Below are 17,021 nucleotides of genomic sequence, written 5' to 3' on the forward strand. Positions count from 1 at the left end.
GCCCATCCTCAGCAGGTTTCCAAAAACCTCAGCAGTTCAATAGTAGGTATCTACTGACCATCTCAGTCATTTAAAAGCTATATTAAGCTACGTAGTCTGTCAAAACCAACAGCAGAGTTTGGGCATTCTGAGGACATTTGCCTGTCTCTAAGTTTGGGGAATCTGTTTTAGTTTATAGTTATACAAGCCCAATGCAAAAAGATCCAACACAGTACATGCAGGCCACATAGTGCTTTTCTTTGTATAGTGGAAAATCTACATCAGCAAATGGAGTTGGATGAGGACTTTGCTCGAAAGTACAAGGCACTGACTCATCTGGCCCAATTCTACAGCCTATTTAATTGTGTGCTTGTTTTTAAGACCTAAGTGAAAATTCTTCTGAGTAAAAATGGCGTTTACGTGCTTTGTTTCATGAGAAACTCACGCTTGTGGGAGAAAATGCACATGCAATGTTCCAAGCAGGTTAAAGTCTACACTCTTTATTTTCAGTGTACTTTCAGTGGTTGATTAACATCATGTCAAATTCAGGGGCTATCCGTCTCCAACTTGAGTATTTACTTTGAATAATTTTGGTTTGGAGCAGGACACTCACAGATGTCCACTGTCCTGATGGTCTTCTGGGAATGGTAAAAGATTAAAGCAAAAAAAACAAACACAAAAAACCCAAACACATCAAACTTAAAATGGGCTCAATTTTTAAGATGCAATTACTCTAAGCCATTAATTCTAGTTAGAATTAATGAAGTGATGAAATTGCCACTCATATGACTATTTCCTAAAAACAATAGTTTTTTAACCAACCTGGGATTTGTGTCTGTTTCTCCATTTAGTCATTCTCACCCACTTTCACATCTCAGCTAGCATTTGTTCCCCATAGGCACACTTGCTCCAATTATTAAGTCCTGACTAAATATCAGTCCTTACCCTCACGCTCCTAAACCCTTTTATAGCCGAGGCAGAGATGCTACCCCAGGCATAGCTCTGTTTCTGCATTCAACCAGCCCCCATTTCCCCTGACTCTCTCCCACTGAAGTCTGCGTCAAAGGACATACATCCTTCCTTCTATTTCACCTTTTTTACAGCTTTCAGTCTACTCCTCAGCTATCACTCAACACAGTCTTACTGCCATTTTTGAGTGCATTGGGACACAATTCCTTGTCTCTATGTGAAAAGGCTGTTGAGTGTTTAAAATGCAGTATCAACAGACAGACTTATCATTACAGACACAGAAAAAAAATTCACATCTTCCCCATAACGCTATCAACTTTTGTTTTATCGGTCAAGCTATGATAAAACTTGTAATTCATAAAGACAGATGAATATGTCTGAATCTGTACGGTATATTATTCTTTAAAAGATAAACTGCATTGAAAACTAATGACAAAAAAGTGTGGCTGGCCACAGTTCCTGCAGTGGCATTATTTTGAGAACAGCGGGTTAATTCTTGCTTTTCAAAATTCAGCACTCTGCAAGTTTCTCATACTTGAACACATGCAGAATATGGGCAGGCAAAACACTAAACCTTGTACTAAGGCCAATGAAACCAAAAAATCTACAATCCTGCAGCAAAACCTCTTAACATACTTATTTTTGTTTGCGCAGAGGGAAATAATGAGACTTTCTACAAAACCTATTTTCTTGCCCTAAGTTATACAGATTTTCTTCATCTAAAAGTCAAAGCTAGAAAGACAGAATAAAAAGTTTCAGCAGATGTTCCAGGGTAGTCTCAGTCATAGACTGTGATTAAGAATGGAACAAAAGAAAAAAAAAAAAGAGGCATTTCAAGTCAACCTGTAAGCATTCTCATCCAGGTGGGTTTGGTCCATGTGTGTCTATCTACATTAGGAAATTCAGTAGATATAAATATATAAATAAAACATATATACAGTACAGAGTCACATTCATATAAGACATAAAATGGCATATATTTACAAAAATACTTGCAGCTATGTTTTACACTTACAGGTCCACATCAGGAATTTAATCATTTAGCTTCTGCCTTTTGAACTTGATCACCTTCCTAAGTAGGAATCTGGGGTGAACTTGTACCTTATATATTCACAATTGCCAAAAGTAAGAAAAAACGAAATCTTCCAAGGAATTCTGCCAAGTCCATAAGAAAAGTTGAAACTTGTCGAAGCGTTAACTGCCTCACAGCAGCAAATTATGTGTTAGCAAACACTGAGAGACCTTCTCTTCTTCATGTAGGAACTCAGTACCTTGGTCTTGTCCATAAATAAATTGGAAACTCATAAAACGTCAGGCAGAGCACAAACTGGGTGCCTGACAGATGTCTGTAGTACAAACTCATGCATAATTACTTTTCTATTTGTCTCAGTTTAAACCAAGTTTACAGTGGTGAAAGTGAATGAATGTAGAGATGAAAACGTATACATTAGGTTACCTTAAAGAGTAAAAAAGTAGAGGGTAGACTACATCCTGCTGGCACTGTTTTAGCTTCCTTTCACGTAAGTTACATGATTAAAGCAACCTTAAGAATCTCACATTTATACAGTACATATTGTATACTTCTGTGACTTCCAGGAGTTGGGCATATTTAATTTAGTTCTCCAAAGATGGAAAAACATCTCTTTGCTGTTTCATAAAATAGTCGTCTTATGCAGCCAAGGTTTGGGCATGCCTTTTTAAATTGAGGACTTGCCCTTTTGACATCAAATGAGTTTTGCCAGAGGAATTAAAGCTTTGGAGAAGGGTTGTTTTCCTTTCGAAGAACACTTGGAAATAACAAACCTCAAAATGCAGCAGTTTAAAGTGCCTGTAAGTGAAGACCCATGGGGAAAAATCTTGTCATGAACCATTGAATCATTGCCTCAGATAGTGCTTTCAACAATAGGCTGTGGTGTTGTCTCTTGCTCCTCGCTATTCTCTGTGGACATGTCCTGGGCCTCCTGCTGCTGATAAATATCTTGGATCAGCATGATGTTTGTGTTCCTCCACTCTCTGTACTTCATTGCCGTCAACTTTGGGTCCTCTAGCAATTGGTTAATTGTGGCCAGGTCATGTTCCTTACACTAGAAAGAAAACAAGTGGTTATTTCCCACAGAAACTATCAAGCTCACTGTCCATAAGTAAAATGTTCTAGAAATATGAGAGCATCATGTCACAAGGAGATGACAATTTATCCATTCTCCTGGCAATTTGTTCCCATTTTTAGATCATTTTTAGGTAATTTAGATTGTTTTTAGATCATCAAAAGCCCATAGCATAAATTCATTCCAGTTGAAAGCAAGATTATGATCTCATGTAGGTTTTTTATTTTACAGAATTCTTAGCAAAACTTCACGAGAAAGGATACATGTGAAAATTCGACATTGTTATACTCTCTCACAATAAGTTAGTACTTTCACGACACTAGACACAACATTTATTTCTGTAATTCTTAGTTCCTACTTTCCCCAAAAATACTTATTGCCTAGCCACATTATAAATGTCTCATCTCTAGGAGCTAGACAGAAGATAATTTTGAATATGATTTGTGCACTGGCAGTAGAGTGGCTAGAGACAGATGGCTGCTAGTACATCTACCAGCAGCTACTACTAAAGAATCTGGTTTCTACTTTTAGAAAAGAGCAGCTCAGACTATATACTGCAGACACTTTTGTTCAATTATAAGACATGAATAGTCACTGATATAGGGCTGCTGAGATTCTTTATGTCACAGAATGCTTGATGTTGGAAGTGGCCTCTGCAGGTTATCCGGTCCAACCTCTTTCCGCAAGCAGGGCCACCTAGAGCAGTCTGCCTAGGACCATGTCCAGAAGAGTTTTGAGTATCTCCAATGATGGAGGCTTCACAGCCTCTCTGGGCAACCTGTGCCAGTGCTTGGTTAATACCACAGTAAAATAGTGTTTCTTGATGTCTGGAGAGAACTTCCTGTGCTTCGGTTTTTGTCTGTTGCCTCTGGTCCCATCCCTGTGAACCACTGAAAATATCCTGCCTTTATCCTCCTTGGACCTTCCCTTCAGATATTTATGTTTATTGACGCCTCCACATTTTCTGACACAACAAACCACTTTTTTGCTTTTCCAGGCTTTAGTGCCTGTCCATGCAGTGGACCACAGAATAGAGAAGCCACAGTTAGCAGCTAAAATTTCTTAATGGAATCACCATGCTGTGCTAACAAACCATTACTGCTTTTGCCTGGCTCCATGCCCCCAAGTCTGTGTGTGAAAGAGATGGAATAGTTCTAATCATCTTCTGTTGCCACCAGTTTCATCACACCTGAGGACACTATATGGTAGTGGCTGCCTTGAGAATACTCCCAAAATTTCAAGACACTTCCTGGTAGTAGCAGTCAGCTGCTTACACATCCATATTGCTCTACAACTTTAATGAACTATCAACTACACTAATCCCTGTGATGCCTGAGCTGCATTTTAAACGGAAAAGGTTGTTCAGCTGTTGATTTACACAGTTTCTGCTCTCAAGATCTGGTGCCAGCCCTTGTAGGAAGACTTCTGGCACTGATGCAGAGATATGAGCAGCTAGTCTAAGAGAAGTTGAGATAAGTAGGTAGAAGGGCGAGAAGAATATTTCCAGTGGACTAACTTGGTGGCAAAAAGCCATGCCATGGAATTTTTCCTGAACCACTACACGTATTTTCCGCCTTCGTTAAGCCTGTGATGCATTTGCACACAGATTCCCTCTCTTGCAAACTATCCAAAGCATGTTTTTGTTAGTGATATATTGTGGCAGCAACATTAATCTGTTGTTAAAGATGTGGAGTGAAAAGTCCAAAATTAAAATTCCATTGATTCTTGCATAAATCCTTTCTGCAACTAATAAGGTTTTAATTAAAGGAGAGAAAATACGGATCAGACACAAAACTTTGCCAATTTTTAAATTTGCAATAGATTGTTTCCAGTTATCTCATATCTCATGTTTTACATTAAGAAGATTGACTTTAAAAGAACATAATTCCACTGATGCAAAGAATATGGCACTTTACCACTGCAGGTATTTGCCTTTCAGACAGGCTAATTTAAACACTGCTGTATATAAGATTCCTTCTGTGTCTGTGAGAAAATGCCTGTGCTATATTTGTCTTGTCAATACTCCAAATTGTTAGTTTGAATAAAGTAAAAAAGAAAAAAAATCAACATATTTTATGCATTATGAACACCTCAAAAATGATTTTTCCATATTAGAAAGAAGTGTTAGACAAGCCTAAGATTATAAATACTGCTAATCACAATTTATACAATACCTTCATGCTAAATCAACGCACATCTCTTCTCCTTGCTCGTGTCTGGCAGTAAGGCTTCCATTCAGCTTCATACTAATGAAATTGATTGTCCCACAAGATACAACTCCATTTTGTACTAACTGGTTCTTAAATTTATTAAGGAGGCTCCCATCAGCGAAAACTTTGCACCATATTTCTATATTTAGGTTCCTGTCCCATAGATCAGGCATACTTTTTAAACTAACTTTCTGTTATTTGATTGTCTGATGCAGATGAGTACTGCTGTAGTCAGCACTATGTCACTGAAGACTCTTCGATGCTGAGTCTCTCAGATCTCACCAGGTCTCATACAGAGCCAGGGAGAGTGCCTGTATTCACACTTGTCTTTTCAACTGCATCTTCAGAACATGGGCCAAGGTGCCAAAGCCAAGCTTCCCATTGCAGTTAATAATCAAATCAATTAATGTGCTGATAGGAGAAGTCTTTACACGCATTCCTCCAGCCTACAATGTCTGAAGCCAAATGAACACATTTGAAACCAGATACTCAATTCCTGCTTCTAATACATATTAAAAAAAAAAAAAAAAAAAAAAAAAAAGAAGCCCCAGGTTTGCATTTATTCTTTCTTCTCCTTACAATTTAAATGCTATGGTTAAGCTTTCTGTTTCCCTCAGTACCTTTCAGAAGTAGGCTTTGAAATCCCTTGACACTTGATGCTGGTGAGTAAACAGCCTCATAAATCCTTGTATTCCAGACAGCTTTACTGGCCCTTTCACGGAACAACCCCCGGACCCCTCCACCACTCCAGTTCAAGATAGTTTTCCAAAATAAAAGCAGGATGCTTTTGTTATTAAAAATATTTTAGTTACAGGAGGTCTTTACAATAGCTTTGGCACATCCTGTACATTCTCCAATTATCACATAAGGAAAACTTTTTTTGGCTCAGGGTCATTTTCATGTCCTTTATCATCAACATACTTTGTCTACTCTTCCTTTTTAAGGCTCTCCTGTTTAGTGCTGAGCTTGTGGGTTTTCCAGCTAAGAGAATCTTTCTTTATTAAATTTTCCAAATGGGCTGGAACTTCTGCAAGATGAGTCCCTCTGCTTCCAGTTCAAATTGAACAACTAAACACAGATCAGTATTCAGAATTATATAGAAAACAATTTCAAAAATTAACCAAATTCTCCAGGGCTTTAAATAAATATGTAATTAGAGTTTGGCTGAAGATTAGGCTTGCTTCTTTTTCAGCCAAACTGTTTCTTTCTCTCAAACTCTCCCTCTTTCTTGGCTAGCTCTGTGACCTCACCTTTAATGTGCTGTTCAGCATTCGAATTTTGTGGAGTTTCTCATTAATGGAGGGGTTTTTGCTGCGTTTGATAAATGACTTCCTAAGCTCCTTCTTTGTTGACAGCCGACGATCACCAATGGGAGACAGGCTTGCTTGTTCTAATGACTTGTACAGTCTCTCCATCTCATCATCATCACCACATTTCTCCTGATCTGCAAAAAAAAAAAAAAAATTGTGTATGAGAAAATGAATGTGGAAACAGATAGCAGAAATCTTAAGTGTATTCGTCAGGAAGGCTCTCAGCCAAGTCAAAAATAATGACATTAGAGTTAAAACTAAGGGCAGTGTTAGGGTAATGTATAGGGTAATAAATGCATATGAGAAAGACATACTACTAAACTCACATGTTTTTAAGAATCAGTTTGTGATCCAAACAGATATGAGCATGTATTTCTCCTGATAGAGTCCTGCTTTAATGTTCCAAACACATCACAGACTTTGAACAACTGTCAGCAATGCCACATTTGAATGAAAGCAACTTTGATAGCATCTACACCCTTTCATGCTTCCCTACATGCTGCACACAGTGAATTATACTTCTGCTTGGTAATTCACAGGACACATTCTATTTGGTGCACTAATTCATTGCAAGGTTTTGGTAATTATTGTGAAACCAGAGTTTGAAAAATCTGAGCAATGAAATGAAACATAGGAACATGTTAGGGGCCCCAAGAGAAGGTCACTAGAAAACGGATTAAAGTAGGAACCCTTGGGACACCTGATGCCTATCCTCTGAGTTTCACAGAATACAGCAGAGAATTTGTTTCTGGTGTCTCATAACAAAGCCTTGATTATGTCTAACTTAATTATTTTGATGGCTCTCAAGCTGCAGCACTATCCTCCGTGACAGAGAGAACATGAAAGGAAATGCTAGTAAACAGCTACAAATTAAATAACATAAGATAAAAATCAAAGCAAAGTTATTTTTTTCCAGAATTAAACAGCTTAAAATGAACAGTCAGAAAGTAAAAATGTTTTAGAACATACATAGGGATGTTTTGACAGAAGGCCATTTTCAGCAACAGACTGCACAACTCATCCCTGAGTCCACACTGCTAGCTTTTCTACTTCAGCCTTCACTAAAGGAAAGTCATAAAATTATTGGTGTTTTTAGGATGTTAATGAGTCCCTGGAGCTCCGCTTGGGTAACATTTATTTCCTTGGGGATTATGGTGGTGGTTCTTCTCAAGCGCAGCCATCCACATGCTGGTCAAACTGGCTGGGTATTTTCTCTTTTAGTGAGAACTTAATCATTGACTTTTCTAAACCATCTTCAGTCAGCAAATATTTTCTGAACAAAAGGAAGAAGTATTTTTGCTCACTCGTGCTACAGCAAAAAGACTTCTCCAAAATGTTAGCACACTTAGGAGGCTGCTCCTTATCTTTTCCATGTTTAAGAAGTACAGCATCCTCCTACGCCCCTGTTCTTTCTAAATATTTAGGTTACAAGAAAGGTTTATGATACGCTACAAATATTTCCCTTAACTGTGTTGCTGGCCTTTTCTTTTTCACTACTTTGTGATTATAAAAAGCCTACTGTAACTTCACAAGAACCAAATATAGCTTCCAACATTGGTACAGTGCTGAGGGAGGAAAAGGAGAGCTGTTGTATATTTAACAAGCTGCAGGAAATAGAAAAAAAATGCAAGTGCATAATGCATAATACACGGCAGTAGTATTTCCTGCAAACCATTGGCTCATGCCATGAGCCTCATAATTATAACTAGCTTCCTGCCTAATTTCCTGGGATGAAGCAGCTGGTTGTTTCATTGGTCAGCTCCTGCACAGGACTGGCTCAGCTCTGATGTAGACATCAACCATCAAGACTGTACGCAGTGTCACTTTCAGAATTAAATTGGTCTTTATCACGTATCCAAGAAACGGTGTACAATACAAAAAAAAAAAAAAAAATCACATTGATCCTGCCCAGCATCTTTAAAAACTAATCAAGCCATTGAGGATGTAAGGTCCCTGCTCCAGCTATTTTTTGAGGCTAATTAATTATGCTCCTCAGTGTCCTAAAAGGGTTGTAAAGCAGCAAGCATAAGAAAACATCCTCACTGAACACTCTTCTTCCATGCTAAGTGCTCTGATATCATCCATGCAATTGTGGGTGAAAGTAAGGACAGTAATACTCAGCACAGAAAAAAGGTGGAGCCAAAGTCAGAAAAGGCCAGAAAAAGGCTCCCAGATGGTGTACTAGACCAGCAATATGCACTCAGCCTCCTTTCAAGATTGCAACCTTAAACTCCTCTTCTATTTCTTATTCTTCCACCACTCCCACCCCCAAAGGACTGATCAGGGTCAGGTAATTCCAGAGGAAAAGGAATGAGACAGATTATTCAGATGAGATGGATAAAGGGAGTGACAGTGAAGAGGCTAAACGAGATTTCAGAAACAGTTGGAAAGCAACCTGGATGCTGTGTAGAGCCAGGTGTGAGTTATATAGTGCCTTCATCTCCATCTTTCTTTACACTGATGAGCAGTGAACTTCCCACCACAACAAGTAAAAAATAATAAAACAGTACCTGAATATTGTGCTTTTCTATAAAAGCACATACTATTGCTATCGAGATAGGGTATTACTGCTAATAAACCTCTATAATTTGAGACAAGACTGCTTGATATCAGGACATTTATCTTCAATGTCCTGAGGTTCTCTGAGCCAAGCTCAGAAGACAAAATTCCATATTTTGCAGGTTTGAAGCTGCCACTGAACACATTAGATTGATGCTGTAAATCTGAAAGTGGAGAAGTAGTGAGTGAAGGTGGGAGGCATCATGTCTAGCAATCAATTAACAAGCCAAATAAAATTATTTGTGATAAGAAAATGTATTTCTCCTCTCTTGCACATTATGGTATTTCATGGACCTCTTAATGCCATGAAAATAAACAAAGAAAGCACTACCTGTAGTTTACTTGATCATTTTCCCTGTGTCAAAGAAAAATAAGGTTAGATAATAGAGGTAAAGCAACATATCTTGAGGCTTAGGCATGGACTGGACTTTTTCTCCAGATTCAGACATTCACAGCATATTTTCCCAGAACTTGGTATTGCTTAATTCCCTTGCATCTGGAGTCAGAGCACTGACCTGCAGATGAGCAAGTCTCTTAAAAGCATGGGAACTCACTAGTTCTGTATTTTTAGTCTTCAGTGATTTAGATTCTTTCTGCAAAACCTAGAGGTTCTACATCATACTACTGAATTGTTACAAAATTTATTCTTCTCACCATGAAGTAAAAATTTATGCAAAAAGGACATAGTACTCTGCCCTTGGTTTAAAAATGAATAGATTGTCTGTGTCAGTCTTCCAAAGATAAATGTACCACCCCTACTCCGAGCTTTGTTAACCTCTGGAAGTTTATAATGGTGAATATATTTCACTGGCAAAAATAATTTAACAACACGGACAGGTTGGGCCCCAGTAGTACTGCTCTGGAGTGAGTCCTTCCAGCTGGGTCACACAGCTAACATCCTGTACATTCAAAATCACTTCAAAACATAATATTACAAATTGTGTCTTCCACTAGTACTCTTCAAGTTATGCTTTTACTGTCTCAAAATACAAGTTAGGAAACTGAAATGGCACTTCTTTTTAAAGATATTTAGATTTAAAGGCTTTTTAAGATAAAGATATTTCAAAGATATCCTATTTTAAAGATAATATACACACATTTTTCTCTCAGGACCCACTGCATTAACAAATGGGAATGGTGGAAGGATATTACACATTGTGTGCATTTGTGAGCGTGTACATGCACGCAGTGGAACACATGGATTGTGCACATTTCCCTCCTCTTGGCACTATAAGCAATTCTGTTGAGAGGTGCCACTGGAAGGATCAGTCTCCCTGGAATCCTGTACCGTGCCCTTTACTTACAAGCCTCACAACCTGCTAAAGCTTCATAGCATTTCTGGAAAATTTCTGTAGTATTGTATAGCTCTTTTAACTTCATCATATCCCACACTGGGGAAAGTGGAAAAGAACCAGAGCTGACCTGAGGAAAAAGGAAGTTATGCTCTGAGGTATTTTGACATTCAAGAGAACGTTAAAATGTTAGGTTGGGGGGAAGAAAACAAAGTAGTATGTCAGGCAAGTCAGAACTTCTGAAAAATTCTGTTTCAGGAGAAGTAAAATACAGTTCTGTAACTTGATGCCATTTGTCCGCAATTTCCCTCTGACTACCAGGAGAAATCACAGACAAGAACAAGGTGCCACACAGCTCTTCGCCTCTTCAATTTTCAGCTTTCACCTTCCCCTTGGTCAACTTGCTACAGGTTTGGAGACATTACGGTATCGAGACTCCCCACCTTGCAGCAGCATCGTGGGACCTTGCCTGAAATCTCAACTTTATTGCTCTTTAAGCCTTCAAGAGTGAAATTATTCAGAACTTTTCAAAAAGCAGCCATGAAAAATCAAGCTAGTTGTTTCCCAGCACTAAAGACATAGAAATTTACAATGTTTCACAGAAAAAAACCCAACATTTTGCATTGAAAACCACCTCCAGCAGAACATATCTTACTAAATCCAAGCTGAAATGTAAATACTTATTCTACTATTCTCTAACTGAGATCTCAGAACTCTCCAACTGTGCATTAATCCAAGGAAAAACTATCTGCTTCTTCCTCCTGTCTTTGCTACTCTTATGAGCTTCTTGTAGCTACTCCAGCACCTCTGTTTCTAATTCTGCCAACACTTTTGATGTCAATGGGACAACATACACACCTAGGCTGGGGAAAGTAGAGAAAAAAGATCGTAAGCAGCTTTTTCTTTACGTATCTACTCATACCACCCCCACCCTATCCCTTCTCTGTAGCAATAGCAGATTTTTCAATGGGAATATGATGACACCTCAGGGAAATCCCATTTTCCAAATAAATAAAGAACAGAAGAGACAGGAAACATTTGAATTAGGTGGGGCATAGCAAAGACAGACTCCCCACTGGCAAATGTAAAACTAAAGGTAGGGGAGAGTGGGAGGAAATAACAGGAAAAATATATTAGCACCAATGGTTAGATGCTCTTGACAGTATAGTGGACTTAGCAGTGAGGGATGACATTTTAATGAACTGTGACTGAACTGGAAGCAACAGAAGAAAATATCTCTTTTTCAGAGAGTGTAGAAAACCATGACACCATAGTTTTGACTGTGATTTCTAAAGCCTTTTCGATGAGAAACAAGATCATTCAAACACAGTTGTTCTCACCAAGGGAATACCTCTTGGCTAGTTTCAGCCACTACCTAGCCATTTTCTGTAACTTTTGCAGAAGGAACAAAGTGGCCAGAGCACACCAGAGGTTCTGCTCTGGCTATTACTGGCACAGGCAGACTCCGGAGGGGAAGAGGATGTCATTTGTGAGAAAAGTAGGAATTGAATGCATCCAGCTTCTGTTTAACCAACTCCTTCCCACAAAACCAACCTGGATAAAATTCAAGTGGCATTTGAAAAGTCTTCCAGGTTTTTAAAAATATCAGCACACACCAGTTCTTCTACTAACTACTTTGAGCTAAGGTAAAATAAAGAGAAGTGGTATCATAAGAATCCCTTGTCAAGATGAATTAACTTAATCTGATCATAAAAACCCTCAGAAAATGCAAGGAAGAAGGATGTTATTGCTTTGGTGTAAGATCCCTAAATAAATACAAACACACATTACTTTTCTCTTACAGCAACATCTCAGTTTCTGCAGCTTCCTTTTGCTATCAGCTTTTTTTGCTGATAATGATGGTTGCTCATAATCAGATATTTTTTGTTCCGGTGGCTGCCAGAAGAAATATAAAGGATGCACATTGGTTGCAGAGTGTGTCTAGCTATCCCAGACAGGTCAAGGCCGGCTTCTGGGTACAAAGCACATAGTCACATAGCTGTTTGTATTCTCAACCACTTCTTGTTTACTTTTCAGTTTCTTTGTGTCACAGGCAGCTTTGAATCCTTTGTCACCGAGCATGTAGCAAGCTGCAGCACGGAAGTATTAAATATTTCCACAAAGTAAATGGAAACAGAAGGCTGATTCTCCTTTCAAAAGAGAAAATCTGTTAAACTTTCCTTTTTTGTACATTCATATTGCTCTCTGCTGTGTAACCTCTCCCCAGTAATGGATGCTGAGAAATAAGGCTGAAAATGGCCGTAACACCACTAAGAGTGGCTGGAAAGGTCCATGAAAATATCATATGGTACAGGTCCTTGCACCAGATACTTACAGTTTCTTAGCAGATTTCATTAAATATTTCTCAGTGAAAAAATCATCCATGATAATTTAGTTGAACCTGTAGTTTCTCTTATAGAGATTCATCCATTTACCTCTGAGAAATTTTCTTTCATTTTTTTATCTCATTGCTGATTTTTCTTCACTGTTTTTGTATTTTCATGATAAGTTCTTCCCAAAAAGCTACAGCTGCCCTTTCTTCCTTCTAGGTACCAACTTTTCCCAAATTGGCTTCCACTTCTGACTTTTGCCAACAAAAATGCTCTTCAGTTCTCAAGAACTTTCACCTCGCCTCTAGGCTGCTATCAGCTCTAACCAAAAATTCCCCATGCAGTTTTACTGAGCGGAATGTGCCACAAAGCAGAGCATGTGACAGGTTTTTTCCCACCCCCACAGGGAAAAGGAGAGAGCATGGACACACATGAAGGCTCTGTGGGGAGTGGATTCAAAGACCACATAGCTGTCCTGATAACAGCAGGACAGGCTTTGGGCACACAGGGCATGCGCTTTAAGGACAGACATTGATGCAAGATGGACCTGGCTCCTCCTTGGATGCAGTCTCATGACTCTGGAACCTGGCGAGCTATAGAGAATGCACTATTCAGAAGTGTTGTAAAGAAAGTAATTGGGACCGCACTGAGGTACGCATTCTTGCTTCACGTCACATAACAAGGGTGTTATTTAAAATCATGAGGTTTTTGCAGCTAGGCTTTGCCTCACAATTTGAATTCATTGCACAGTATTTGTGTGCATCATTATCAGTTGGAGGGAGAAATTCTTGGAGGATAAGCCACAGAACCACAATTATATCCTTTTTAATAACTCCCATTTGAACTGAATCACTCTTTTATGTTAATCCTTTTTTCCTACCTCATTCTCAAACTGAAGTAGCTTAACTATTCTCCTTGCAAATTATTTAATTTATTATTTCTGTGGCCATTTCAGAGGAGGGCCTCGCCCGCCAACACTCTCTCTCCTCTCCCCATACTATGCAGACTGATGAAGGAAAATGTATGTCTTATTTGTTCAATGATGAGTTATGATGCAGACAGTAACTAGTGAGGTTATATAGTTTCCATGGTGACTGTCTCATTGAAATTATCTATTTCTGGAATTCCATCAGAGATGACTGGTTAGGATGGAAGTGTTCTGTGATCAGGGTTGGCCGTCAGCTAAGCAGTGAGCAACAGCAGAATTCATTTCCCCAGGAATATTTTGGGGAAAATTAAACCACCTCACAAATGGCAGGAATATACCAAAATGTGCCTTGATTTACATTTTAATACCATTTTTATTGCTTAGTATTACTAAGCCTATCAAACTATGCTTTAAATGGTTATGAACATGTCTTGCTAATTCTATGACCAGTGATAAAAATACTTGTCACAGTTATGATGGAAAGCATTAACCTACACATTATTGCAGGCTTGCTGACACTACCAGAATAACATATTCTAAGCAAAAGTTTAGATTTCTGAAGAGCAACCACTGAATCTTGCTCAACAGGATCAACAAGCCACCATACCAGGTATGACCTACACTCTAACAATCCACCTGAATGTACCTAATAATGTTTCTCAAAGGCACTACTTAGTCAAATTTAATCCAGAAGGTGAAATTATAGAAGACAATAAATTTCCTACATCTTTGCGACATTTTCATTAGGGATGTAATTTCTGCCAGCCCCACCTTATGTGAATTAGATTCCACAGCAACTCTCTCAAAACATCCACTCTTTTCTACCACATAGAAATAGTACTTATGCTTGCTCTCAGTTTGAATTCTTACTGTTCTTCATTGCTACAGAAGTCTCTAGCAGAGCAGCCTGGAAGATGGATAATGGAACTGAGAGGCAAACACTCTGAATTAATATTCAATTTTGCCAAAATCTGTACCTCACTCAATTTCATGGTTTGAATTTTTTGTAAAATCAGAAAAACTTAGCACCCCTTTAATTTGTTTCCTAACTATTCATATTTGTAAAACAATTGGGAGACTGACAATGTTCCTAGTGTCTTATAACATCATTTTTCAATCAGTGCCAAGTTCACCTACAAGTTTCCAATGAGTCCAGTGCCATTTCTTTCCACCTTTGCATTAGCTTCAGCTTAAGCTTTTGAATGAATCTTTGTTTTGCATTGTGCTGAGACAACACTACTTTCTCAGCAGCCAAGCACTCACTTCAAATCTTCACAAGGATTCGGAATCGTGAGTAGAGCTGATGCACAAGAACACCGTTGCTTCCTTGTGTATTACCTCCCCAGGCAGCATGCTGAGTAACGTCTCCTTTCAGCATATTGTATGCAGAAATGCCTCTTAATTTTCAACTGCTTTTAGTGCAGGATGAAGCAGCTTTGTTCAAAATGCAAGACACATTGCCTCACTATATCAGGAAGGTTATTGACAGCAACTGACCAAATTCTGGAACTATGTCACCTTTTTGATTTAGCAATACTTTTCAGTAGGAACATACCTATGCAAATACATATTTGCTTAAAAATATCCAGTCTTAATGGACTTTCTGGTTCAGGATTGCAATTGTTTCCCCTTGACTACAATGAAGCTCAATGAAACAAACAGGGATATGTACTTGAACTAAATGCAACTGCTTTTATTTTTAAAATTTCATTGACCTAACCCCATGTCTGCCACTTCCTACATATGCCATTTTGCTTAGTCGGTTCTGTGGCATGCTTTCTTGAAAGCTTGATTCAATATTAACTAGTGAAAGACAATTGCATTGAAATAAAGCAAGATACTAAAAATATGCCCATGTTAGGATTTTATATAGAGGCTATGATTTTATCATATAGGTAAAAACTGAGAAAAGCTGTAAAGGTACTTACCAATTGCATACTATGTTATATATTTAATGTGCAATAAATCAAATGTTTGTAATAAATGATGTTCTACTGGAAAACTCTTCAGTGACAACCATAAAGGAAGGAAGGGGACAGGAAGTTGAGGAAAACCCTGAACTCCCACATTTTATACGCTTGCAGACAGAAATCTCATCTCTCATTAGCTCACCTTTGGCTAGTGGTATCTGTCCTGTTTCATCTGGCACAGCTAGACAATGTGTATCCGGATGTAGAAAAGAGTTTGAGGATCCACGACTGGGTTTGGAAAGCTGGACCTCCTGGCTTTGCGCCGCTTCTCCACAGTCTACTTCTGGCAGCTCATCAGAGTGAATCTGTACACAGAAAGTTAAAGGCTGATCACCCTCTTCCGTGGCAGAGCTGTTAACTAGGTCAAGCCAGGACTGCCTCTCGGAATAAACCACTTTGGATGCCAAGGAAGAAGATGACTCTTGGGAGTTGAAAGTCCTTTCAGGAGAGGACAGAGAACAAGATGCTTCACTTGACAGAGTCGACATGAAAGAAGACTTCTGCTGATCCTGTTTTCCAGAAACAAATGGGGAGAGGAGGAAGAAAAAAAGAAAAATTATTTCCAGGTTACTCCTCATCCTATGTTCCCAGGTTCTATGTGTTATAGATATGTAGCCAAAATGCTAACTGACCAAAACCTGATGTAATCTAATTAATTATCCATCCAAACAAGCCTGAAGTATGGAAGCTAATCTCCTACAGATCAGGAACTTTAGGAACTAAACTCCAAGGAAGACAGAGGTAAAACAGATGAAAACCTGACAATGCCTAGAAAGAGAAGACTAAGGGAAAATATTGTGTTGAATGTAGCCTTCCATTCTAGGTCTTACACTCACATTCACCTTTTACTTTGTCTTTATTGGTAAAGAGCGTACAAGAGAAACTCTGAATTAAACACCAGAACGTGAAATTGGCTTAAGGCATTCAGTAAGTTCATCAGTCCCATAACCACAGATAGACAGAAATGTGCCCAAGCACTGAATTATCCTGAACTTGTCAGCACACAAAACCATTTTACCTGGCGCATTCAAGGGACTAATCATTCAACAAGGCAAGAAGGCTGACAAGTCATATGATGTCAAGTTAATGGTGGAAACAAAACACAGATATTTATGGGACACAGAGCAGGAAAAGGGGAACAAAACAACTCATTCACCTGCTAAGATTAGTCGTTCTGCAAGTGAATGTGAAAACAGGCCCAAATTTCACTAGAAACACATCAGAAATTATTAAGGCACCTTGATGTTAAGATGTCACCTTGCCTCAGCCAGAGCACATACAATCTGAGAGGTCTCAGAGACATCTGATAGTCATTATTAGGAGCTAGGAGTTGAATGAGCACAATTCTATGTAAAAAAAAGGCTTAGGG

The 17,021-nt window shown here is 38.7% G+C and overlaps 1 protein-coding gene across 1 annotated transcript in view; it reads right to left on the bottom strand.

Moving 5' to 3' along the window:
* Positions 1–2,831: 2,831 nt before the first annotated feature.
* The window catches only part of IPCEF1 (interaction protein for cytohesin exchange factors 1), a 42,409-nt gene continuing 28,219 nt past the window's right edge, over positions 2,832–17,021 (bottom strand). The window contains exons 8-10 of the mRNA XM_009879372.1: positions 15,795–16,161; positions 6,514–6,707; positions 2,832–3,032 (exon numbers count right to left, since the gene is read on the bottom strand). Coding sequence (XP_009877674.1) covers positions 2,832–3,032; positions 6,514–6,707; positions 15,795–16,161 — 762 coding nt within the window. The remainder of the gene's footprint in view (positions 3,033–6,513; positions 6,708–15,794; positions 16,162–17,021) is intronic.

The sequence above is a fragment of the Apaloderma vittatum genome, unplaced genomic scaffold, assembly GCF_000703405.1.
Source record: "Apaloderma vittatum isolate BGI_N311 unplaced genomic scaffold, ASM70340v1 scaffold14802, whole genome shotgun sequence".
NCBI classification, from domain to species: Eukaryota; Metazoa; Chordata; class Aves; order Trogoniformes; family Trogonidae; genus Apaloderma; species Apaloderma vittatum.